General features: G+C 49.3%; 7 protein-coding genes across 7 annotated transcripts; 4 read left to right on the top strand and 3 right to left on the bottom strand.

Annotated features, from left to right (window-relative positions):
* Nucleotides 1-81: 81 nt before the first annotated feature.
* PEX2_056270 (putative C6 transcription factor) lies at nucleotides 82-2,166 on the bottom strand (the record flags this gene model as incomplete). The annotated part of the gene is made up of 1 exon (XM_016742901.1): nucleotides 82-2,166. The coding sequence occupies one exon, from the start codon at nucleotides 2,164-2,166 to the stop codon at nucleotides 82-84; it is 2,085 nt and encodes a 694-aa protein (XP_016593430.1).
* A 2,219-nt stretch (nucleotides 2,167-4,385) lies between these two features.
* Nucleotides 4,386-7,268, top strand: PEX2_056260 (transcription factor domain-containing protein; the record flags this gene model as incomplete). The annotated part of the gene is made up of 7 exons (XM_016742900.1): nucleotides 4,386-4,447; nucleotides 4,519-4,782; nucleotides 4,830-4,865; nucleotides 5,017-5,326; nucleotides 5,378-5,553; nucleotides 5,606-6,145; nucleotides 6,203-7,268. The coding sequence occupies 7 exons, from the start codon at nucleotides 4,386-4,388 to the stop codon at nucleotides 7,266-7,268; spliced, it is 2,454 nt and encodes an 817-aa protein (XP_016593429.1).
* Nucleotides 7,269-7,766: 498 nt separating this feature from the next.
* On the bottom strand, nucleotides 7,767-12,510 carry PEX2_056250 (kinetochore-microtubule binding complex subunit SPC105; the record flags this gene model as incomplete). The annotated part of the gene is made up of 5 exons (XM_016742899.1): nucleotides 7,767-8,530; nucleotides 8,617-9,238; nucleotides 9,290-11,778; nucleotides 11,830-12,208; nucleotides 12,268-12,510. The coding sequence occupies 5 exons, from the start codon at nucleotides 12,508-12,510 to the stop codon at nucleotides 7,767-7,769; spliced, it is 4,497 nt and encodes a 1,498-aa protein (XP_016593428.1).
* Nucleotides 12,511-12,832: 322 nt separating this feature from the next.
* PEX2_056240 (40S ribosomal protein uS17) lies at nucleotides 12,833-13,780 on the top strand (the record flags this gene model as incomplete). Its single annotated transcript, XM_016742898.1, has 4 exons — nucleotides 12,833-13,007; nucleotides 13,271-13,333; nucleotides 13,397-13,572; nucleotides 13,712-13,780. The coding sequence occupies 4 exons, from the start codon at nucleotides 12,833-12,835 to the stop codon at nucleotides 13,778-13,780; spliced, it is 483 nt and encodes a 160-aa protein (XP_016593427.1).
* Nucleotides 13,781-14,496: 716 nt separating this feature from the next.
* PEX2_056230 (uncharacterized protein) lies at nucleotides 14,497-16,617 on the bottom strand (the record flags this gene model as incomplete). Its single annotated transcript, XM_016742897.1, has 1 exon — nucleotides 14,497-16,617. The coding sequence occupies one exon, from the start codon at nucleotides 16,615-16,617 to the stop codon at nucleotides 14,497-14,499; it is 2,121 nt and encodes a 706-aa protein (XP_016593426.1).
* A 1,624-nt stretch (nucleotides 16,618-18,241) lies between these two features.
* On the top strand, nucleotides 18,242-20,337 carry PEX2_056220 (ENTH domain protein; the record flags this gene model as incomplete). Its single annotated transcript, XM_016742896.1, has 5 exons — nucleotides 18,242-18,289; nucleotides 18,356-18,593; nucleotides 18,652-18,842; nucleotides 18,894-19,005; nucleotides 19,061-20,337. 5 exons carry the CDS (start codon nucleotides 18,242-18,244, stop codon nucleotides 20,335-20,337), a joined length of 1,866 nt encoding a protein of 621 aa, XP_016593425.1.
* Nucleotides 20,338-21,267: 930 nt separating this feature from the next.
* PEX2_056210 (uncharacterized protein) lies at nucleotides 21,268-23,366 on the top strand (the record flags this gene model as incomplete). The annotated part of the gene is made up of 4 exons (XM_016742895.1): nucleotides 21,268-22,018; nucleotides 22,083-22,399; nucleotides 22,457-22,572; nucleotides 22,625-23,366. 4 exons carry the CDS (start codon nucleotides 21,268-21,270, stop codon nucleotides 23,364-23,366), a joined length of 1,926 nt encoding a protein of 641 aa, XP_016593424.1.
* Between the last annotated feature and the right edge of the window lie 746 nt (nucleotides 23,367-24,112).

Below are 24,112 nucleotides of genomic sequence, written 5' to 3'. Positions count from 1 at the left end.
ACGCAGACTTTGAGCAGATTTCTGGCCCTAAACTCCCCAACCCCCGATGCCGGAGGCTAAATCAAAGCCTAGGCTAGTTTTTCAACATGGCTGATCCCAGAAGACCCAATCTGAAGGGTCAAAGCCGCCATTTAAATTCAGGCCTGTCCCATCAATGTTGCCAAAGACTTCATCAAAATCATATGCGCCGTCCGAAAGCGTTGTGGTCCCCACGCTTTCATCCATGCTCTCCTGTTGCCTGCTCACTTTGGCTTCGTGTTGGGCACACAGCGCGGTTATGAAAACCGGCTCTGGGGATGACTGACTTGGGGGATTTGCAAGCCAGGCCTTAAGAGTGAGCTTACCGATTGTGACATATAGGTTTCTTCTGCCCTTGACAAGTTCTTCGTGATTTGAATAGACATCTGCAACCTTGTTCCAAGAAGTATCAAGTTCCGAGGTTGAGTAGAATCCGACATCTGCCACACTACGTAGAATGCAGAGAAGTGCGTCCCACAGGTAGAAAGCTTTTATTTGCCATCGATACTTCTGCATGCTGGGGTTGCCGTAGATGGCGCTAGTTGTATCGAGAATTCTTGCAGCGAGCGCACAAATATCCCTCCTTTGCGCGTCTGTGATGGTTTGCGTTATCAGGAGCGGCATTCGAGCCCGCAGTCGAACAGCGTCGATCGCAGATCGGGTGATCCCAGTGGTGAGAAAGTGCAAGGGGTTCAAGATATCGCAGTATCGAAGGAATTTAGTCTCGATGAGGTCTTCGACCTCACTAATAAGTCTCTCAATGTCCTCTGCATCCCTAAACTGAATTGTCGCACCAATCTCTTTCAATTTGACGCCAGTTCGGGTATAGAAATTGGACAGTTCCATCCGAGATAAGCAAAAAATCATTTCTGTGGCGCTTCTCTGTTCGAGGGGCGGCTCCGTCATACCAGGGAAAATCTGATCATCGTTTATATTCAAAGGTTGTTTAGTATCCCAGCTATTGGGTGATATAAGGATACCAGTGCCGCAAACCTGGCCTGCATAGCTATCAAGCGGAAGCAGTTGCCAAAACAGTCTCCGTCGCATCTGAACCTCAAATGGTGGCAACCCGAGGGTGTCACCATCACGGTGAAGCCCCATACGCTGTGCAAGGCGAATGGCAATACCTGTCAAAATCCAAAACGTGTCGGAATCAATTTGAGTGCGCATGGCAATGAGGAATAGTGTGTAAGCCTGTAGTACCGGCATTGATGTTGTGTTCAGCCACGATACATTGATAAGTGTCTGGTACACAACGGTCCGATATTTTGAAATCAAATCATTCCTCGATTGATTAAATTCTCGCAAACAGTCAGCGTCCGACATGGAGAATACGGCGAAATGGTATATGGCGAAAAGCAGGCATTCGTCGCTCTTTGAGGCCATGGAGGGTTCTTTTGAAACGGTTTTGACCATTTTTGCGACAGTCGGAATATGAAGAACCTTGCACAAAGGCTCCACGTTTTGCACGTACGCATTCCATAGCTTATTTGCCTCCTCATAGCCGGGGTGTTGTCCGGTGATGCTTTGCGTGCTTCCAAGTATGGCCCCAGAGATGGCGTGCGCTGCAAGAATGCCCAGGAGACCTGGCGGGGTGCTCTCATCAGCTCTGATGTCCTCGTGATGGCTGTCATCCTGGTCGGAATTGGATACTTCACACAGGTCGCCCTGTCCACCATCAAGTAGCACACTGTCAATATAGCGAGACTTGCCATCGGCAGATAGAAGTTTACCCGAGGTGGCAGGTTGCGGGTCCGGCATTGAGGTTAGGTTCCGTGTGCAAACCGCTGATGCCTCCGTCTTCTTCCCGTGTGGGGTCGACGCAGAGGATGCATGGAGAAGATTGTTGTCGTGTAAAATGCGCTCGTACCACGCTAATCGCTCCTGTACATCTTCGAACTGGCTTCGCTCTCTCTTTCTCTTTCGTGGCGGGGGAGTCTGGTAGATGCACTGGAGCTTTGCTTTGCTGCAGCCCGAACATACTGGCACCGTCTTGTCGCATTTTATTTTCTTACGCACGCAAGTTTGGCAATTGAAGCGCATTGTGGCCACCCTGGGGCTAGGACTATTTTGGACAGTGACGGGAGGTGTCCGAACCGGCGCGGGAGCAATTGGAACCAGGTGCGAGGGGGCAATATTGACATCCATGATTTGGTACCGATAACCTTGGCGCTTCACTTTCAAGATGCAAGGTGAATATGTATGAATACACAACGCTGTCTAGGTCTTGTGGTCCATCTCATGGAACTTTTGTCTACCACTCAGAAGAATGAAGAAGGTTGATTGAAGGTTGACTGTTAGCTAACTTAGGACCAGATGTAGTGATGTGATGACTGGCAAGTTAGTGCTTCGGCCTACGGCAGCCCGAATACTCCGGCCCCACATTGGCCAAAGACGTGGAGGGTCCACCCGTGGACCTGGGTAGGTCCCAACCTTGGAACCTTGGAAGTGACTACAACCTTACTATCCCTGGCACTTCTATAGCTAATAATTACCTAGGTATCCTTATAGTTGTAACAGTGAGGAATATCTAATATAAGAGAAATATAAGAGGAATATAAGAGAAGCCCCCCAAAACGACCCCGGAGAGTTATCTATCACTAACTAGCAAACAAATAGTTCTGGGTATATACATCTCTTCCCTTTCGTTCTTACAGAATCGACCCTTCTTCGTACCTACATCGACTACTGCTCTGCCACCACCCCCGAGGTGCTTGATATTACGACAGACACCTCGCATCAGTCAGCTGGGCCACAATTTCGACAATCGCCCTCCATCCAGGTGGTTAGCTCTGGGCATGCTCAGAGCTCAGCAATCAGCATTGATTCTGGATCTACTAGCCTACCGACGATTCTGAGAGCTACAGCGGATATAGAATGAACCATACTCTGCAGAACAACCGACGAACAAGTAATTAGTAGGTTTCCGATAATCCTCCTATAACTTTTACAATCTACGTCCCGGCTGTAGGCTGTCGACGAATTTCCGGCTGCAGACTATTCGGTACTATCTGTCTTTAGGCCATAACCAAATGACTGCGTATACCGATGGATATCTCGGACTTATCCGCAAAATCTTCGACATTCTAGGGGTGAAGGCGGCGCACCAAGATCAGAAACCCCCGAGAATCTCCGACAAAAAGCTGCACATATGGTTGCATGTCATGAATGATGCGAAGTCCCGGCAGTGTCCTCTTGACCAGTAAGTTAGTAATAATATCCCATTGAATGTTCTCATATTGATAAGCAGTTGTAGAAATCTAACAATTTCACAAGACAAGGATGAGATCTATCTACCACTCGCTAGCCATCCCCGAAAAAACCTCGAATACATGCAAGGAAACCTTGATCATTCGTGGAGAGGCGCTACACAGCCGTTTCTCACCATGAGAGAGTGTGGACCGTGGAGCATTAAGAATGAAATCAATCGCTTGTTATACATGGAAAAATCCTCTACGATGTATGCTTTATACCATCTTCGTATACCGTATATCGTAGAGTGATAAGCCTCGTATGCTTCCTCCGTCCTACGTGCTTCGTATTCGTTATCTTTTAATTCCAACACCGAGAAGAAGAAATACCTAAATATATCAAAAGTGACCACCTTCAAAAGAGATCGGAGTGTTATCTTACATTCACGTCCTTAATATCTCTTGAACTACCTGGGTAGATAAATCAGGATTGAAGGATGCCCTACGTCATTGAGGATGGAGGCCGCATGTGCGGCAGTCCACTCTTGTGTCATTTGATATTGATTGTGAGAATCTACCTTTCATGAGATCAACCTTGAAAGGTGAAATTCAGGGTTTGTATGGAGCAAAAGCCGGTGAGCGATGAACAGAAACCCCGCCGGCCCACTGAAGCACCCGGAGAAAAGCACAGAATAACGGAATTCGGGAGTCCCGACATCCGTTGACCATCCGTGGACTTTGATTATTCATCTGATTTTATTTTCACTTTCTCTGCAGATTCTGAACATTCTACTTATAGATAGACATCGAAAATAGAGATCCAAATAAGGAATAAAGATCTCCCGCTAGTCCTCGCCATTTCCGCTGGGGCGACTTTTCTGCAAAGTCTTGGCATGAACATTCATGACTCCCACGCAATCCACAACCGTCGGCCATCAAGGCAATGAACCAGTCATCTTCCCAGAACTCATTGTCCATGGATTCTGCGCTATGGAAAGGACAACAACTGAGGGTGGGTTTTACTTGTCGTCCCGAGTTCCACTATTCCGGGCGACTCCGGTTCGGGAATCTAGCGTTGCTGACGGCCGTATGACATCTTTCTAGGCTTGTGAGATGTGCCATCGGAAAAAGACCAAGTGTGAGGTTGAAAGGTCTAATTCCATTTGCGTGCAATGCATGCGCCGTAATACGCCGTGTGTCTTTCCGGCCCAGCATGAGAAGCGGGATGATCGCCAAAGGTACGGCGATATCGGTGTTCATTGCCATTCTCGATCTCATTTTTTGTCAATCGTGACTAATTCTATCACAGTAATGACGAGTATGTCAGGTCTTTGAAAGACCGCCTCGTAAGGGTTGAGTCGTTGTTGAGGACGGCAGGCATCTTGCAGGAGAGCGATTTGAGCCAAGACGACTTTTCCGACGGAGATGATGACGGACCAGCTAGTCAAGGCTTCTCATCTACTTCTAGTCCAAAATCAAATTTCGGGTCGTCTGTTTGCTCAAAGGGTGGCTTCATTGAGGGTACACCCATATTCCCGGCGGACCAAAGAGATGATTCTCGATATTACGGTGGGTACGACCGATATGATACAAGGCCGCCGAGACTAACTCAACGAACAGGGACATCGTCCTCATTGTCAATTCTATCGCGGACAGGTATAGAATGGATTAAGAGCAAAACAGGTGATGTCAGCTTCTTGCGAATTATATCTCCTGAATCCCTTCATGAAAATCCCTGGAATCAGTGGCGACCAGACGTGTTCCATGATCTGTTTGCCTCGAAAGTTTTTAAGCCTTTACCCTCAAGGTCGGAGGTATTCTCTCTTATGAAAGATTTCTTCCGGACGGTCAACCGTCTGTTTCCTATCTATCATGAGCCATCATTCATGAAAATGGTTGAATGGCAATATACACAGCAAACCTGTGATGACGCTGCGCGTTGGGCCAACATCAACATGGTAATCTGCCTGGCATACGAATACCGATCCTCGAATAGCTCCATGTCGGAAAAGGACAAGGAGAAATCCGAGTTATACTTTAAAAACGCCATGTCGGTCTTCACGGAATTAGCCTTAAAACGCACCGATCTACTGAGTATACAGGCTTTGATTAGCATGGTGCGTCTCCTTCTCCCTTGGTTCTATGGAAGCATTTAACAATTTGCAAAGGCGTTCTTCCTTCGGGGGAATTCCGGAACTCAATCAGCTCTACCACTCATCACTGCGGCTATGCGGTCCAGTCACCGAATGGGGCTTCATCGAGATATTGCAAGACCGGAACTTAGTCCGGCCGAGCAAGAGGAGAGACGGCGCGTTTTTTGGGTTGCATTTGTCATTGATCAAAGGTAAGAAAAGTCCATTTAGATGTCGTTTCAAGTACTAAAGACGATGTTCCAGTACATGCCTAAGAATTGGAAACACCCCATCACAACATCATGATGATTTCGATGTCCCTCTTCCTCAAGAACTGGACGGCGATAAGCATGGTGAAACCGCAAGCAAAATTCCATTCTTCCGCGAGCTCTGTCAGATGTCGCTCATCAAGAGCCACATTTACAGCCGACTATACTCCGTTACGGCATTAGAAAAACCTCCTGCTGAAATTTACAAGACTGTTAAAGAACTACATGAAGAGCTTGAAGAATGGAAACGGGGATCCCCAACGCTCAATGAACCGCAAATGAAACCTACTGAACGCGACTTTCTGTTTGGCTTTGCCGCCATTGGTCTCCATTTCGTCTATCACAATGCTTTGATGATGATTCACCGAATACCTATCTTTCTTAACTACATGGTAACAGCCAGAAAGGAATCAGAGAAGGTTCAGTCAATCAGCAAAGCACATGCCTCAAGATCAGCAGCCATCGCTGCACAGGCTGCCAGAGATACCTTGAAGGTTGTCAATAACATGCCATGGGGAGACATCGCATGGACCTGGTAAGTGAAACAGTCTCCTCATCTATATCAGTCGTATTTCTCACAATCAAACCCCAGGTCATTATTATACTACGTCTTCCTAGCAGCATCAACATTATTCTCACATATTCTGCGGGATACTCGCCATTCGAGAGTGCGAGCAGACCTTCAATCCATCGGCATGGTTTCATCGTTCTTTGCAACTCTCGCCCCAGGTGAGGGGTCAAATAATTACGCCGGTTTCATGGCCCGGATGAGCGCATCCCTCGAACGCATCGCCAAAGCAGTCATTGAGAAAGACGAGAAAAGAGCCCGCGCCCCAGACGAAGAAGACCAAGAATATAAACCACCACCAGCCAAGAGGCACACCTCTCGAACACAACCAGCACCACAACACCAAAGGCAACACCGCCGACCCACAACTCTCCGCACAACAATGACCCCCGCCACAGCACCCGGGTATCCAACATCAAGCACCGCCGAGCTCAACAGGATGGACATCAGTATCCCCGACACCCTAGAAGGCCTTCCGCCAGTCAATTCCTCCGGCTACGTCGTCCCCGTGAGCCCATTGCCAGGCCCAGGGGATAGCCGCCAAATTCCAACCCCATATCTCACCAATCCATACTCACCTTCCACCACATTCCTCCACGAAGCAGGCGACAACCCCTTCCAGCCACCACAAATCCCATCTTGGCAATTATCTCATGACTTTTCCACGACTGCAGCTCAAGCCCAAGCCCAAGCCCCAGGGTCATCAGGCATGACCCCCAACCCCATCAACTCCATCAACTCCCCAGACTCCTTCACCAGCGCCGCCAACTCAATCCCCGATTTCTTCCAGTACCCAATGTCGGGTGACTGGAGCCACGGCAGAAATCTATTCGGCGGACTCTTCCCAACAGAGTACACCTTTCCGCCCCCGATTCCAACGGGCACTCAGTCTGCTGATGCATACCCTTCCGTGCCGATCCTATCGGCTGAGTCGTTTATCCATGGTGCGCCACCTATTGACAGCCAGACGGCTCAGGCTGGTGGGTTCGATCCTCAGAGTCTGGGGTATGGTTATGTGCCGCAGGGTCAGGAGGATCCGAATCAGGCCGCTGATCCGGTCTGGCCTAATGGGTTTTTAGGGTTGTTTTAGGATCAGATTAATCGGGGGCGTCTTTGTTTTTCCGGGTTTGTTGTTCTTGTTAGCGTTGTCGTTAATACTTTCCTAAACGCAACCTCTCTACTCTCTTATTAGTATATGCATTAGCCAAGATTCATGAATGTTGATATAGCCACTATTAGTGTGGTATAATAGAAATAAATTCCAGCTTTGGGGGATCTCGTGTAGACAGATTGTCAGCAAGAGCTTGTTCCACTTGAGTGTCACATGGAGAGAGAATGACCCTGTGAGAAGTGCGATTCTGACTTGTAAAGAAAAGAAATCAAGAATAGAAAACAAATGATTCAATCAATGTATATGACAATAGACTAGGTATAAAAGAAACGCCCAGCCAGATCCCGAAGTCAAAATATCCCATTGTTCCGCCCCATTGAACCCAAGAAGGGTATGAAAAAGATTCACCCTGCGCCTTCCCAAATGCAAACCTAACCCATCTTATAACCGAATCATAACAAAGCAAATATTCGAAAACTAAAACACAGATCCTGTGAGCGTGCGCACTGCCTTGCACCACACACCGTTTCCTAGCTGGACATCACCGTCTTTATCCTGACCAAGGCCTTTGCCGAGAATGCTCTGCAACTCCTTGTCTGGAATACCGGACTTGCTACCTGTTCCGAAACCATAGACCTTCGTCGCCAGAACGTCAATATCAAAGTCCAAGACACCGATGGTGTTCTCTGCATTAGTTTTATCAATGCGGGTACGAACAGTAAAGTCAACATCGATTCTCTTGGCACTGTTGTTCTTCAAAGCAGTGCCTTTACGGCCAGGTGTAGAGCCGGCGACGTTGCCGAGCAGAGTGCAGCGTGTACGTAGAGATAGGGAGCCCTCATCGGGCTTGGATAGGGTGAGACGGGTGACACCACAGAATTCCAGCATGCGTGCTTCGTTCTCCAGCCCAACCGTGCGGTCCCATGCGCTAGAGATGAAGCGCAAGAGCTGCTTAGGTGGGACAGTGGATTGCTGGATGGTAGCCAGGTGGTGCTGTAGCGAGTGAAGGACCAAGGATGCAATGGGAGAAATGGTGGCATTCTTTTGGGGGGTCAGTTCCATCGGGTAGTTCTTTCCCTCGTCTTGGCCGCTGTTTTTGGAGGCAAAAGCTCCAGGATAGAACTCTAATTCGAGCTGGTCCCGGTAAGCCATCTTCAATAAAGGTCCCCCCGATACATCCGAAGAAGTGGAGGCCGAAACGATTGACCACCCGGTTTGTTGCTGAATTCGCTGGACGGAGGCTAGTTTTCCCAGTAGTCAGNGGGGGGGGGGGGGGGGGGGGGGGGGGGGGGGGGGGGGGGGGGGGGGGGGGGGGGGGGAAGCTCACCCTTCAATTCGTTGATATCCCGGGCACTCCAGCCACGGCACTCTTCCTTCACGCGCTCTGCCTCCTGGATTTGAGCCAGGAATTCATCCCGCATTTCGGCTCCAGCCTCGATGAATCTAGTCTTCTCCTGGACTTCCGCCTGCAACCGTTCAAGTTCGCGTTTCTTGGCTGCAATCTCGGAGTCCACCTCAGACAGTTTGCTGCGCGTACTACGCAGCTCATCTTGATCACAGTTCTCCATCTCTTCCACCAACTGCTGTAGGTTGGTTGCCTCTTGCTCGAGAGAGGCGTGCTTCTCCACAAGTAGCGGCACGTTCCTGTTGAGCAACTCTTCTCGTTCAGATAGCAAATCGTCGTCCGCTTTCATTTCCTCCACGTGGCGAATGAGCCCTTCCTTCAGCCCCTCAAGCAACTTCATCCGCCATTCGTACCATGTAGCCTTACTCAGCAGACGGGCATGGGTCTTGACGTTTCGGAATTGATTGTCCATGATCACTCGGATATCTGGCGGAGCGGTGACATACTCCTTGAAAAGAGCTGGATTCTCGGCATATGTTTCTGCCTCAATGGAGCGGATCACTTGCCGTCCTTCGGAAATATAGGATTTCAACTCCCGACACGACTAGAGACAGTGTGAGCAAAAACAAGTGTATCCGTGTATAATAAAACTTACATGCTGGTACAGTTCAAGCATTGGAACTGTACAAAACCCAGCTGCCACACAATCGTCAAATGTGATGGAGCCTGGTTTAGGTATGTTCTCGCCAGAGGGGCGTGTCAGCTTCTTGATAGCACTGCCAGGGGCAGTTGTTTGTCGTCTTTTTGTCGTAGTAAGTTCCATGAAATGAATGTTGGTCATTTTCAAGAAGTCCTGTAACTGAATAGACTCAATTTCCGCAGGGGATTCTTCGGTAGGAGTATTCTCTTCTTCTGGCTGTTGAGGATCAGAAGCAATATGAAGAGCATCAATGCCATGCTTGAGAGGAGTTGTCGAGGTCTGGGAAGCACTCTGTGGTTGCTGGGAAGGCGTGGTGCTGCCCTTTGGAGGCGATGAGCTGGCAGCTCTACGGACGGGTGAAGGCATTGATCGACGGGTATTGCCTTCCCTGAACATCGGTGTTGGCAACTTAACGCCTTTGACGGGGCTGACATTGTGGCCACGCAGTCGCTTGGGCGGCGTCTCCACTTCATCTTCATCCAAGTCCAGCTCGACAGGGCGCTTGCCCAAAACCCCGCGAGCAGCCCCTACATGAAGACTCTTACGGCTGCCAATCCTAGTCTTCTTCGGGCTCATATTTGATATCATATCCTTCAAGCTTGGGGTTACGTCCCGATCTGACTGCGAACCCGTGATCTGGCCATCCTCTCGGAGTTCCTCTTCTTCTCGTTCACGTTCTTCCTCCGCCTGCAGCTGCAAAGGATCCTCGAATCGTACGCCGGATCGAAGCTGTTCTTGCGGAACGAACAGAGGTGTACTATCGCCAAGCGATTGGCGCTTGTCAAGTAAGGCCGCCACGCGAGGAGATCCAAGACCTTCTTTGTCAATACCTAGACCAGAAGAGCGACGGGCCCCGCGTGGTTGCAATTTGAAGAGTGGGGTCGACTCTCCCGTTGCTTTGTTATGCTCGAACAGACTTTGGCGTAGAGACTTGCGCTTATCTGCTGATTGGTGGAGCTCTGGCTGGAAGAGCTTCCTTGGTGAAGCACTTCTAAAAGTAACATTGCTGGAGGGAGGTGTCTTGCTTGGGGTGGTAGGTTTCGCTTGGGGGGTAGACTGTTTGGGCGGAGTCAATGGCTTCGTGTGTGGTGATCGTTGCCGGCTGGCAGACCTTGGCGTGCCCGACGATGGGGTGGAGCTACGCCGGGAAGGCCTAGCCCGCACAGTTGCCAAACTGGGGCTCCCATTTTCGGATGCAACAGCAGCAATTTGATAACGCAGAGGTGATTTAGCAGGGGATTTGGCAGGAGACTGCCGAACATTATCTTGGAAAGGCGAGCTAGCCAGCTGACCAGAGTCAGTTTCGAGCTCCATGACCATTTTCGCGTGCACTTTGTCGTTGGCTTCGATCCCTGACTGTAGGATACCACCAATCGCACCAGTCATCTCCATGTCCATACCATCCTCAGACTCATTTTCTTGATCGGAATTCATCTGATCAGAGTTGGAGGCGTAAGTAGGCTGGTTGCCCAAGATTTTGCCAACGGCCGAAGTGAATTCCATTGTCATGCCTTCATCTTCGTTGTCAATCTCAGAGAACTTTGATGGCGAATCATCCTGCGCGATGCCACCGACAACATTGGTCATCTCCATAGTTTGATCTCCGTAGTTAGATTCTTCTGCCACGGACTGGCGACGAGCCGTGCTCTGGCGACGGCCGGGAGACTTGCCGAGAATGCGTCCTACGGCATTCGTCACGTCCATGCTGAGATCTTCGTCCTCGTCGATATCATCTGATCCTGGTAAACCTTGAATAGTCGCATCCTTGGATGGATCAATGTTCTCCTCGTCATGTCGTGCGCTAATATCTCCCCAGTCAAAGCTTTGTCTTTGGCCTTTTTTGATCCACGGCTGGAAAGCACCGGTTATTTCTTGATCCGCAATTTCCATTGACATCTCTCCGTCCTCATCAAGTTCGGTTCCCGCTTCGTGTGCGGCCTGGCGCAATGCTTCGTTGAGTCTGGCACTAGAGCTTGAGCTAGAAGTTGCGTCTGATTGAACACTCATTCCTGAGCGCGCGGTCATATCATCCATGCTCATCGCAGTACTCTCGGCATCAAACCCATCGTCGGAGTCTGAAGAATCGCCATCGTCCTCTTCTCCGGCCAGGCTTTGGGCGCCGGTGTCGTCGCTTCCTACCGAGCTACCGCTGAACGGACTAGAAGATAAATCCTGGCCATCGTCGCCACCCCCAGATGATGGACGGTCTCTTATCTGGTCTAGATCTTGTGTGCGAACAGGGGAAAATCCGAATTCCGACTCTGCTGGCGAAGATGGAGCATCTTTGGTGGGCGAGATAGGGGCAGGTTGATTCTGGGAGTTTGCGGCAGCAGATGCGCGTCTTGTTGAGTTGGCGGCAGAGGAGGAGGTTGAGTCGTCCGGAATTTCCACCACGTTCCAGGTGTGTAGAGTTGCCTCGGGGGCAAAGGATACTCGGCGATTTGCTGCATAAATGTGTCAGTTTTCACTTCTATGATAAAGTTGGACACACGAACCCATTGACTTCCTCCGCGCCGCTCGTTTCTCTAGGATACTCTGTCGCTCGCGATCTTTGCGCTCCTGCTCGTCGCGCTCCTTGGTAGCAGCCATCTCCTCGCGAATGGCGGAAGTCGCATTAAATGTATCAAACGGGTTCGCCGTATCATCATTGTCATTTTCTCGCGTGGGAGGTCCTGGTGTTGTTGCAAAGTCAATCAAAAGACCTTCTTTTCCTTGGTCCTTTTGGCCCTGTCCGTCCATCGTGCCGTCATGGGTCTGCTGTTTACTGCGAGCTGGTGTACGTCGGCGTGTTTCCTCAAATGACGGGATGGTTCGCACTGGAGAGACAGGGACTGTAGGTTTAAGGATGGATTTTAGTGGGAAAGAAGCCGTAGACTATGAATATTTGAGTCAGAATTGTTCTTCGTATGCGCGCGTGTTCCGTTGGTAGCTACCTGGCGGCGATTGCCGTTAGAAGTCTGGAGGGCATCAAGCCCACCGGGCCCCAAACTCTTGCTCCGAGACTTCTTGTCTCTCACAGCAGGCTTTGTATTATTCGAAAATGGCTGAGCTGCGCCAATCTCAGTTGTCGCATTCTCCTTGTCCAAACCAGACGTCATCCTAGACCGCGGGACATGAGCGATAGACCGGCGAGATCGTGGCGGTCGCAAAGCCGCGGAGTCGGGTCGAGTTGACATTGTCGGCGGTCAAATCGGCGCATTTACAGATCGATTCAAGATTGCATATTCCGTAAATCTGAACGTTAAGATCTCCAGATCAACAAACCTGAGCCTGTAATCTGCTCCTATCGCACCTGCCCAAAGCGCGTTGCCTCCGCAGTCACGTGATGTAAACAAAAGCGCAGAGCCCTAACCCCAATTAGCCTAGTCCCGATTGGGACTAGTTTCGCACACTACGAATTACCAAAGATTCCGACGGGCAACGAATCTTCCTCATCTTCGACAGCCGCCAACCCGACCTTTCTTCGACACCGCTTCCTCGTCGAACAACACCGCAAAAATGGCCACCGAGTTGACCGTCCAGTCGGAGCGCGCTTTCCAGAAGCAGCCTCACATCTTCCTTAACACCAAGGCCAAGGCTTCGTCCAAGAAGACTGCCCAGGGCCGCCGCTGGTACAAGGATGTCGGTCTCGGTTTCCGTACCCCCAAGACCGCCATTGAGGGAACCTACATCGGTATGCACGACCTCCGCTGAGTTTTTATTCGAAATATGGTGCCAGAATCTATGGGTGGGTGGTCTTTTCAAGGAAACAAAGGGCGAATGGAGGATCGCATGGAGCAATTGAGGGGCCTGGAATCTCTGTCGTTTCCCTCTCTCGCCAATATTCGCATTCAATACACGAACTTTCGAACCTCGAAAAGACCACTCATGCCAAAAAAATACCCGCAATCACCAATTTCTTCATGTGTCAAATTACTCATTTTTGAACTTTTACAGACAAGAAGTGCCCCTTCACTTCCCAGGTCTCTATCCGCGGCCGTGTCCTCGTCGGCAAAGTCGGTAAGTTGGATAAAATCTGTCTTTTTACAAGACAAGGGGATTTTCTAACGAAATTATCTACAGTCTCCACCAAGATGCACCGTACCCTCGTCATCCGCCGCGAATACCTGCACTACGTCCCCAAGTACAACCGTTACGAGCGTCGCCACAAGAACCTCTCTGCCCACGTCTCCCCCGCTTTCCGTGTTGAGGAGGGTGACCTTGTTACCGTCGGCCAGTGCCGTCCTCTCAGCAAGACTGTACGTTCATCCATGTCAATTTTCGCCACTGTTGGAAGTCTGCAAAATTACACTCTCTTGCACTACTACAACACTTCGAATTTGGCAGTGCACATTGTTTTTCTCCGAACTTGATAACTGACTCGAAATTTCTATATAGGTTCGCTTCAACGTTCTGAAGGTTCACGCCAAGACCTCGCGCGCTGTCAAGTCTTTCTCCAAGTTCTAGGTTAATAAACCGGGTGTTTTGAAGGCGAAGGAAGCGGTATGGACTGGATATACGGGAAGTTCTTGGATGGGGGTCGGGATAGTTTATGAGTTTCCATGTCCCAGATACCTCGCTGATGAATGTGTATCCACGCAAAAATCAAAATGATTTGTTCGGCCCTCCTGCGATGGAAACTGTACAACAACTCTGGTACAACGCAAGATTGACCATGCATGGCAATCTGGACAGAGCCTCTCAATGCGCATCTCGAGTTATATGCTTGCTCTTCTAAGTCTAACATTGATACAGTAGGATCTCAGTATGTGTTCTCTGTGGTAATGACAAACCACACACTTAAGGAAAGGGCTGTCATTTGGCTATCTGTAGGCCTGGTTTTGATCTCATTTCGGGCATTTATTGGCTATCTTCCTAGTTGGGTTGCATAAAACCTACTTGCCTGGTTGTCTAGTAAGGTGGAATCTTCAATATGCCCATTTCATTTGCTTTATTCATGGATGTACATGATAGGTACCTCCAGGTGTTGTAGATGCTTCTTACAGGCAATACATTACATACGTTCGAGCAGACAGCATCATCAGGAGATTTTCATTCAACTAATATCACAAAGGCATATTGACATATTGACTAGGGCTTCCTCATCTTCACATGGCTGCGCCAAACCAAGATCGCTCAATGTTCTCTTGCACGCCAAGCATGGGTTCTCTCTTCGTGGCATTTCAAATATCCTTATGTTGGTTTTCGTGGTAAGCCCAGTTTCGGACTTTCTCAAAAACGTCCATATCCAGATGACCATTTAGCAGAAGCTTGTGGTTGGTCCTATTTCCCGATTGCAGCGGGATCCTTCTCCCAATCTTTGTAGGCGTATCAGGGTACATATATTCATCATCGTCGGATGGCCAGTCCCGTTGCAATGCCCGCTGAGAACTAGTATCCTCGTTATCCGAGGTAAGGTCGATTACCTCTTGATGATGTACCGGCCCCGAGGAGGGTTCGGGGTGATCGTTCTCAGAGAAAATCCCACTGGACAGCGTCTCATGTGTTGAGAACTTTTCGTCATCTGATGTCTCGCTCATATCGCAGATCGTCATGGATCGAGACTCGTCCACGCCTTCCGGCTCAGATATCCCTCCCGAGTCTTCGTCGGTCTCAGGTGGCTCGTAGTCTACATCGGAAACGTAGTCAGATGAGAACTGCATATTCTGGGAGGTCTTTCCAGGTGTCTTTTGAGGTGTGGGCCATGGAACCTCACATTCAGAATCTGACAATTCCTCAAGCATGTATGGTGGTCCACTTCGAATTCCGCTCTGAAACACAGCAGCCTCTTTCTTATGTCTCCAACCCCATGCCTTGGCAAACTCAGAGGCCAGGTTTTCCCAGTGGATCGCTGGAACTTGGAGAAGAGTTAACAATTTCCCAAGAGTTCGACCAGATTGGAAAGGCGACTTCCTTTTCAAAGCCAGCATATCACGCAGCTTGTCATCGCAGCGTTTGCTGCTGCGGATGACTGGGATTTGCATCAGGCGATTTAAATCGCGGCGGGATTGTGTGATGTGTTCAACACTAGTGATCCCCACGCTGAAAGCAATTGCCTCAGCTGGGACACGGCCCCAGATGAGGTACTCCCCAAAGCCCTGCCAGCCCCTGTATACTAAAGTCCGAGTCCGAATCGCAAGCGGATGGGCATAAAAGACTTTCGTTTGCAGCTTCGACGTGTCGATAATAGTCAGCAAGGCGCCATTTTGACCAGCAATTGCACGGTGAAAAGGTGCCAAAGGAGATCGAGCAGTCGAAATGAATGGTGTCCTGACCTTCTCCTTGGTGACATGGCTTCGAAAGAAGCTCTCGAACTGGTCTTCAGAGAAGTCTTCCGGGTTAGAGCATTCCCCATTGCAGAAAAGGCCCGCTAGGAGAACGGTCTTTGAGTTGACTCCTTGAGAGTCACGGTTTGACCAACGAAACAGCAACGGTGGCATATCCTCAGGGGGAACTCCGTGCATTGCTTTCTCAAGGTCTCGGTGATGGCCTTGTCCATGGCGGTGAGGTTGGTCTTGCTCATTATAGCCCCAACACTGGAGTTCTTGATATTGACATTGAAGCTGTTGGTCCTGGTCAGGGCTATTGATTTCCTCGGGATCATTCTGCTGGCTGTGGTCATTGGGACCAGCCATCTCGTCAATTGGCAATCCATGCTTGCACCAGAGACATATCTTTCCATGGCTAGTAACGACCGACTCATCGTTTCCCATGTGCTCTGTCTGCTCCAGGTGGTCGGCTTGTTCAAGGTGGTCGGTCTGTTCTTGATTGTGGCCGACAGTCATTGTGTTACTCTCACTGCTTTGATGATCACTTTCGACGAAATATTGACTTCTTTCCTCTTCGCTTCGCTGGCGCAGTGAGAATGTTATGCTGCGAGGAGTTTGCGGGGGGGAATCGGTTCTCGGTCCCAAGGTCATTGCCAGTCGTGTCCCCCATTGAGCAGTGTCGATATCATCCTCTGTCTTCTCGACGAGAGGAAGACGCAGAGTCAGTGCAGTGGACTTAATTCGTTGGATAACGTTCCTCCATTCTCCGTCCGTGTTGAACTCGGTGTCCCGATGGACACGACACCAGACGAGATCGCCTGTGTTTCTCATCCAGTGCCACTGTGCGTGGAGCGTTTTGCCTGGAACAAAGTGATGAATTCCACGACTTTTCAGATAGTCACGGAATATTGAGAAGAAGATCTCCTCTTTTTGTATCTTGTCGCATCGGAAAAACCGGTACATACAACAAAGAGCTTGTCGCATTGGGACATCCCACCGTAACTTGGGTCTTTTGGGTGGGGGTTGGTTCTCCATTTTCAACGGAAGAGAAAGGCGGAGGACAAGGTCTCAAGGGAGTCACAAGACTGTAAGAGGTAAAATATGAGAGGGATAGTGGTTTGTTAAAGATGACCGAGGCCTTGACCAGAGGCGAGGATTGGGGATGATTGAAAAAGAATGAAAGTCACAAGGGTGGGAAGAAGAGAAGAAAGAAAAGAAAAGCAAGAGAAGGATATAACAAATGATAAAAGCGTGCAGGTGACCTTGGGGCTCAGACTTGGAGGAGAAAAGAGAGAGATCTCCAGCTCATCCCTCGAACATTTTGGGAATAGAGATATTTTCAGTCCCATGTACGCAACTATGCTTTGTTCTAAAAAAAGCAAGGAGTGAAGCAAACCTTCTATCTTTAGCCTCGAAAGACATCTGGTCATATTCTCTCTTTTCAGACCCTCCTCTCATATTAGGATGAGGTAGAAGTTGGAGATCTCACTGTTCTTGGTACACACATTTTGCCCGTCTTAGACGGATGAGGCAGATATGTACAAGTCGACTATTTTTTTGCTGGCTACATAAATGATTTTGTGTATAATTGATTAGCCTGGGGATCAGGATAGTATAGATCTTAGTTCTAGCTTAAGACTGCTAGTTATAACGGAATCATAAGCGGAGCATTTAGTTAGGACTTGGGACTTTATATATAGTTCGGCTATGCGCCCTAGATTTACACCTCAATACCACAGAGTACTCTTCTACTTGCCCAGTTGACTATATTCTGGGAAGAATATATTACTCTTTCCTCTTTGTATCCAATCCAAATATTGGTAAAAATTGAGAAGGAAATGTTGCTTTGTCGTGTTTTCCTTAATTGTGCAAAGCAGGTTCCCTGTGAGCACTCCCCGGCTTACTTCTGGCCACTAGCTATCTACATTATATTTATTGGCAAATATTGTCAAAATAGTACATAATTAAGACTGCAATCTTTATATAAATAAGCCGCAATCAAAATAGAGGAAGTCTTGCTGGTGTATAATGATATAATACATAAATGTATAAAAATGAGGTCACAAGGTTTAGATAATATCGCTAGTCACTGATATATTCAAAACATTGCCATTCAGTTATGGAGTTATCGTCCATATTTCTCACAAACTATAATCTTTCATATATGATCCGATATCTAGTGTATATGTATGTTGTAGAATTGTAGTATTGTAGTACTCATATACTACCTCGTGCACACTCGGAACTCCCAACATGCGCTAGTCCCAATTTGGATTGCCTCTAGGAACATGCACTCCGCCCCAGGAACTCCCTTTGCCCTCACCCTTGAGATTATCCTACTTGGTATCCTTATCCCTCAATTTGCTTCTCAGCCCCTATTCGTTCTGTGATTTTTATTGATCGCCAATTCCTAACCCGGTCGTTCCGATCGGACTTTGACCCCTCTCCCCTAGAAATCCACCCACTTTCCCCAGGCTTACAGCATGGCTCAATGAGCCACGTCATGAACGATACGGATGATTGAAGATTTTCTCGGACACTATAAGGGCATTGATTCTTGGAGCAGGCTCTCCAGTCTTTTCCCACTGTCTTTTGACAGACTTGCATTCTCCTGAGCCGTCAAGAAGTTGGGCACCGATTCGCGACTTTCAAACACAACATGCCCGGAGGATTTGAGAAGTCAGTAAAAGGGGCCACGAAGCTCAAGGTCAGTCTGAATGTTAAGCTTATTCTTTTCCTTATGCGACAATTATTAACTATTTGGCGCGAACAGCTTGCGGCCCCTAAATCCAAATACATAGAGAATATCCTTGTGGCAACTCATACTGGCGAGGCAGGAGTCGCAGAGGTATTCCGAACCCTCCAAATACGGCTCCGAGACTCGGCATGGACCATTGTTTTTAAGGCGCTTATCGTCCTCCATCTCATGATTCGAGAGGGGCAACTGGATGCTGCGCTGGGATACTTGTCCGATAACCCAAAGAAGATCGCGCCCAGCAATTTCTCCGAAGGTTAGATCAGTAGTTCCTTTAAAGGGACGTGAGCGCATCTTGCTAACTATTTTTACAGCCCAATCGCAGGGACATAATATTCGACGATATGCCGAATACCTAATCACGCGTGCCAAGGCGTTCGAAGCCTGCAAGACGGATCATGTACGCAGTGGACCAGGGCGGTTGAAGAGGATAGGTGTGGATAAAGGCCTATTGAGGGAGACGGAAATTGTACAGAAGCAAATTCGTGCCTTGCTGCGGTGTGATGTGGGTGAATTCCGAATTTGGGCCTTCTTCTTGGTGACTGACAGTGTATAGCTATTGACGGATGAGCCCGAGAACGAGATCAGTCTGACCGCATTCCGTCTCCTCACACTCGATCTATTGACTCTATATTCGGTCATGAATGAGGGCACAATCAATGTTTTGGGTAAGTCAGCAGCCCCTCCACAGATCGGCATTGGTCTAACCTTGAACCCCGATAGAACACTATTTTGAGATGTCGCGGCCGGATAGTATACGCGCCCTGGCAATCTACAAGACGTTCACAAAACAAACGGAAGAAGTGGTCCAGTTCTTGGGAGTGGCCAGACATTTCCAATCTGCCACTCGCCTGGAAATCCCGAAGCTCAAGCATGCCTCCACCGACCTGGCGCGCCTTCTCGAAGATGATCTTAATGATCCTGATTTCGATCTTCGCCGACGGGAGTACCTAGCTAAGAAAGGTGTACGCGTTCCACCAAGCATGGAAACCAGTGCGACCGCAGATGTGTCAAAGCAAATGCCAAACACACCGATGTCGAACCCGCCGGCGTCCAACCCAACGAAGCAGGCCGAACAACCGAAGCCACCACCTGTGGATCTGATCGACTTTTTTGATTCAATCGAGCAGAACCAGCAGCCAATGGGGCAACCGACCACAATGCAGTACCAACAAACAGGGTTCCAACAGCAGCCGCAGCAACCATTCTACCCCCAGCAGACTGGTTTCCAGCAGCAGCCTCAGGCGATTCAGCAGCAACCACAGGCAATCCAACAGCAGCCATTGGCAACTGGATATGGCCAGCCGACCCAATATGCAGCGCCATATCAAGCACAGGGCCCAAACAATCCATTTGGGCAGCCGCAGCAGCAACAGCCGCCGCCGCCACAACCACTTCAAGCCATGCCAACTGGCGCTGGATTTGGAGGGTACTCCCCTCAGCCGCAGTCGTATAGCTTCCAGTCGCAATTGGCTCCTATTCCGCAGGAAGGAATTGCCGCTTTCCCTCAACAACAACAGCAAGCACCTCAACCCTTGCAGCCCCAGCACACCAATCCGTTCCGCCAGTCAACAATGCTCAACACTCCCACGGGCGCTCAGCCACCCGCCGCTCCTCTATCGCGACAGAACACGAACCCATTCGCGAGACGACTATCCGCAGCAAACACGCAATATAATCCCTCCAACGAGCCATTTCAGCCTGCGCAACCCCCGCAAGTGCCCCTCCCTCAGCCACCACAAGCGCAGCCGATCCAGCCTCAGCGGACGGGAACCAACCCTTTTGCGCGGGCTTCTCCTGCACCGCAGCAAGGTCTGCAACCCCCAGCAGCTGCCCCCTTGCGGCCTAACCCAACTGGTAGCACCAATCCTTTCCGACAGAGCCAGTTTATTAATCAGCAGACTGGACAAGGTTGGCAAAACAGCGGGCAGAGTGGTACGATGGGTGGATTAGAACAGCTGGAAACGATGCCAGTCTTCCCGCGTCCTGGCATGACCTAAATTTAGGGGCCCAACACCATTTGCATGGCCTCGGAATGAAACCGACGTCTGTTATTAGATTATCTTGCCTCGACTATCTCATTCGTTGTCTCTCACTTGCTCCCCACATCGCCTCCACATCGAGTAGACTACGGGTGTTTCCGTAGCCTCTGATAGTAACAACATCGTATGTTGTGTATTGTAGATCTCAGATCACGTACGTAATTACCTTCCTTATTCAAAGATCGAAGGTAATTTGTACTCCAATAACAATTTTGTAACAAAAAGGTCATTAACATGATCATCCACGTAGTATTTTGAAACTTTTTAGTTGCACAGTCCCGGGCTTACGATGCCCGCTCTAACAGATTCAAGGCTAGTGCTGACAGGGGCGCAAAATCTTGACCTAACGTCTATGTTGTAGTGATTTGTAGCCGTTGGAAATATTTCGTAATGACCTCTCAGGGGGCCAGAATGCAGATCATCTGTGTATAGACTTATTCCCGTACAGAGGATATTTGGGGTGTTTCATAGTTATTAAGGTGTTTGAGATGATCATAATAGATGACGATGTCGAGTTCTCCCCTACACACATGTGTTGTCACTCTTTTTCAATACCACATGACCTTAAGAAAGAACAAGCTCGGTGAATAACATGTCTTCAAGCTCAAGTGGATATTGGAAACTACCGTTGTAGGAAAAGGCATGATTAATTGTGATTCCGAAAAGATGAACAAAATAAAGGAATAAACCCCCTAAAACATCCTAAAATAAACCTGTCGAATTCCACTAACGCTCTTAGCGGGGCCGATGATTCGATGATTCGTTCTGCAATGTGAAGAATCCAGATTCCTTGTGATTTCTACCCCGCCGGTCCGGAAAGGAAGTTCGTCCTCTTCTAAACCTCCAGGTCTCCCTCATCCTAATGCCTCGAACGTCCAGATAAGCTCGATGAATGCCAAGGACCTCTTACCGGGTTACGAGCAGACCTTGCCCGTGCTGTCTCGGCCACCGGCTGCGGCTTGGGCGGGCGATCCGATCCACTCCCCTTATGCAGCGCCCATCCACTTCGATTCCAACACTGTACAGACCGTGACCTCAACACATCAAAATCCTCCACCACCACCACCTCCTCCTCCCCCTCCACCCACAGCTCCCAGTCGAAAAACGACCACTAGGGTACGCAAACCCCGCAAAAACAACAATGCATCTACGGGGAAATCGACGTTATTCTGGGTCAACAGCGATCAGCAAACCGCAGCGGCAGGTACAACGGACGAGACCCTAAAGCGGATTCGGTCCCATGTTATGTCCGAGCATAATCGCAAGAAGCGAATGGAGAGCACAGAACAGTACAATAAGAGCAAATGGAAGCACTCGCCTTATCAGCCCCCGACGACGAACCCTGGGGCACTCGTACCCGCTGCGCCTGTCCGTCCGCGTGCCAGCTTGTCCACCAGCTTATCCAGCAGTCAAATCTCAGATGAACAAGAGCTAGAACAGATCGACGAGCTTGTCACATCAACATCTGTGGGATACCCTGCGACGCAAGCTGCCTCATGGGATGACTCTAGCTTTGGTGGGACGATGGCCTACCCCGCTGGACCTACCGCATGGTCTTACGTGGGACAAGGAGCTAATGATCCCTTTAATACTGGGCATACACAGCTTACAGATAGAATGATGCGACACTTGCGAGTCTGTGAGTGTTTTCTTACTGAACCCCATAATGCTATGTTAGAGCTTGCATACTAACGCGGGTAAAGTCCTCTGGGATCTGACACAAGAAGCGCACCCATTGCAGACGCGGTATAAGCCCAAACTGCAGGCGCATTGGGCGTCCTTGATCCAGCGCGACCCGGCCATTCTGCACGCGACAATTTGTATGGCGTCTTCCAATGACGCTATGCGTGCAGGCGAGCTACCCATCCGAGATCCGAAGCAAAAGCGGAGTCAGTTGGTGATCGACACGTTCCACCACCGTGGCGAGACCATTCGACTGGTCAACGAGGGCCTGTCAGACCCAGTCAAGGCTTCCAGTGATGTTTTGATTGCTGCAGTTTCTACCTTATTGACAATTGAAGTGAGTACACCCTGCGAAATCAAGCCTGTGATCCCCGAAGCTAATACATGATTGTAGATCGCGTCAGGGAATCCCGACTATCTCAAAATCCATCTAGCAGGTTTGCGACAGATGATCGCATTGCGAAAGAACTTTGACGATGTTCCTTCAGACGTGCGGTTCCAGATCTCATGGTCGGTATACCCTGTCATGGTTAAATAAAAAGCTTGCTAACCTCGCAATTAGGACTGATATCCGAGTTGCTTGTATGGCCCACGCCAAGCCTATATTCCCCTTTGTCCGCTACAGCCGCCCAGCGCGATTCTCTCTCATCCCACCCAACGACGATGTAGCATTACTTTCTACCCGCCTCTTCCCTCTACTCAAAATCCCCGGCATCTTCGGCGAAGCCATGCCGCAAATCGTATATGACCTCCTCGAACTATCCTGGTATGCAGAATGGATCAAAGGCAACACCGGGTACAAAGAGTTCAACGAGGAGACCGAGGACTACTTCAACACCGAAGTGCTGCACGTAGAATACCAACTGCATACGGATCGATATACAGAAACAGGCCAGGTAAAGGGCGACAACTCCATCGAGGGCTGCACCCGTCTCGCTTTACTGCTGTTCCACAACAGCGCCATCTGGAATTTCTATCCAATGATCGGCCAGTTGCTGCCTAAGCCGATCCAGGCTCTGCGCACCGCGCTCGAGGCGACCATCCACACGGGCTTATTCGCGCTCTGTCGCGACCTGCTCCTCTGGCAGCTTTTCATGGGCGCTGCGTGCAGTCTAACCCTGCCGTCAGAGCGGACCTTCTTTGTATCTGAACTGGCCAATGCTGCGCGGCTGCAGGGAATCTACTCGTGGCAGGAGGCCCGTTCTATCATGTTGGGATTTTTCTATGTCGATCGTATTCACCTGCCTATGCTTCGTCAGGTCTGGGATGAGTGTCATTTGCAGGTAGAACAACCGGCAGTATGAACTTGGCTACTTGGCTCTGCCGTAATAGATCGAAATTGGTCAAAGTTGGTTATATACAACCGCTTCTTTTTGGTATATTCTCAGGCTTTGGACTTGCCATCTTGCTATCTAGCCCAGGGGTAAAGATATAAAGTACATAGCTCTATTTCTAATGATTGACGATTACATTACTCCTCTCTAAAATATCTACAGCTCCAACCTATCTACTCTGTACTTCCCAACCTCTAACAGCCAAGATACCAAGCCCCCCTGACAAGAACAACCAACTACCGAAGCCAAGCACACCATCCCGATCAAACCCGACATTCTTCATCATTTCTCGGCATCCAACGCCCATCAACCCACAAAAGATAAGCACGGCATCCCGATATCCGAACAATCTCCGGCCGTCTTTGCATAGGACGAAGCTGATACGCTGTCGAAGCCCCCGCCGAGCGAGCACCGAGCTTCAGCCGGGTAGTTCTCGGTATTGGCTCGGTGTTTGTCGGTGATGCGCGTTTTTTGATAGATGCTGCAGCTCTGTTTCTTAGCTTGTTTGACCTTTCTGGGTTATTCTGTTGTCTTTTTTTTTTTTTATTGCAGTTCAGTTAACTCTTTTCTCGTCCATTGAACCAGATATACACATATTTCCTATGAAAAGAAGTATGTTGCAGAATGTTATGAGCATCCAACTATAACATACAATATGAAGGTCTTCGGAATTCACATTCTTGAATTATCACCCTTTCCTGCAGGTCTTAGCTTAG

The sequence above is a fragment of the Penicillium expansum genome, assembly GCF_000769745.1.
Source record: "Penicillium expansum strain MD-8 chromosome Unknown contig187, whole genome shotgun sequence".
NCBI lineage: Eukaryota > Fungi > Ascomycota > Eurotiomycetes > Eurotiales > Aspergillaceae > Penicillium > Penicillium expansum.
The sequence above is the reverse complement of the archived record's forward strand: the minus strand, read 5'-3'. Positions and strand labels throughout refer to the sequence as shown.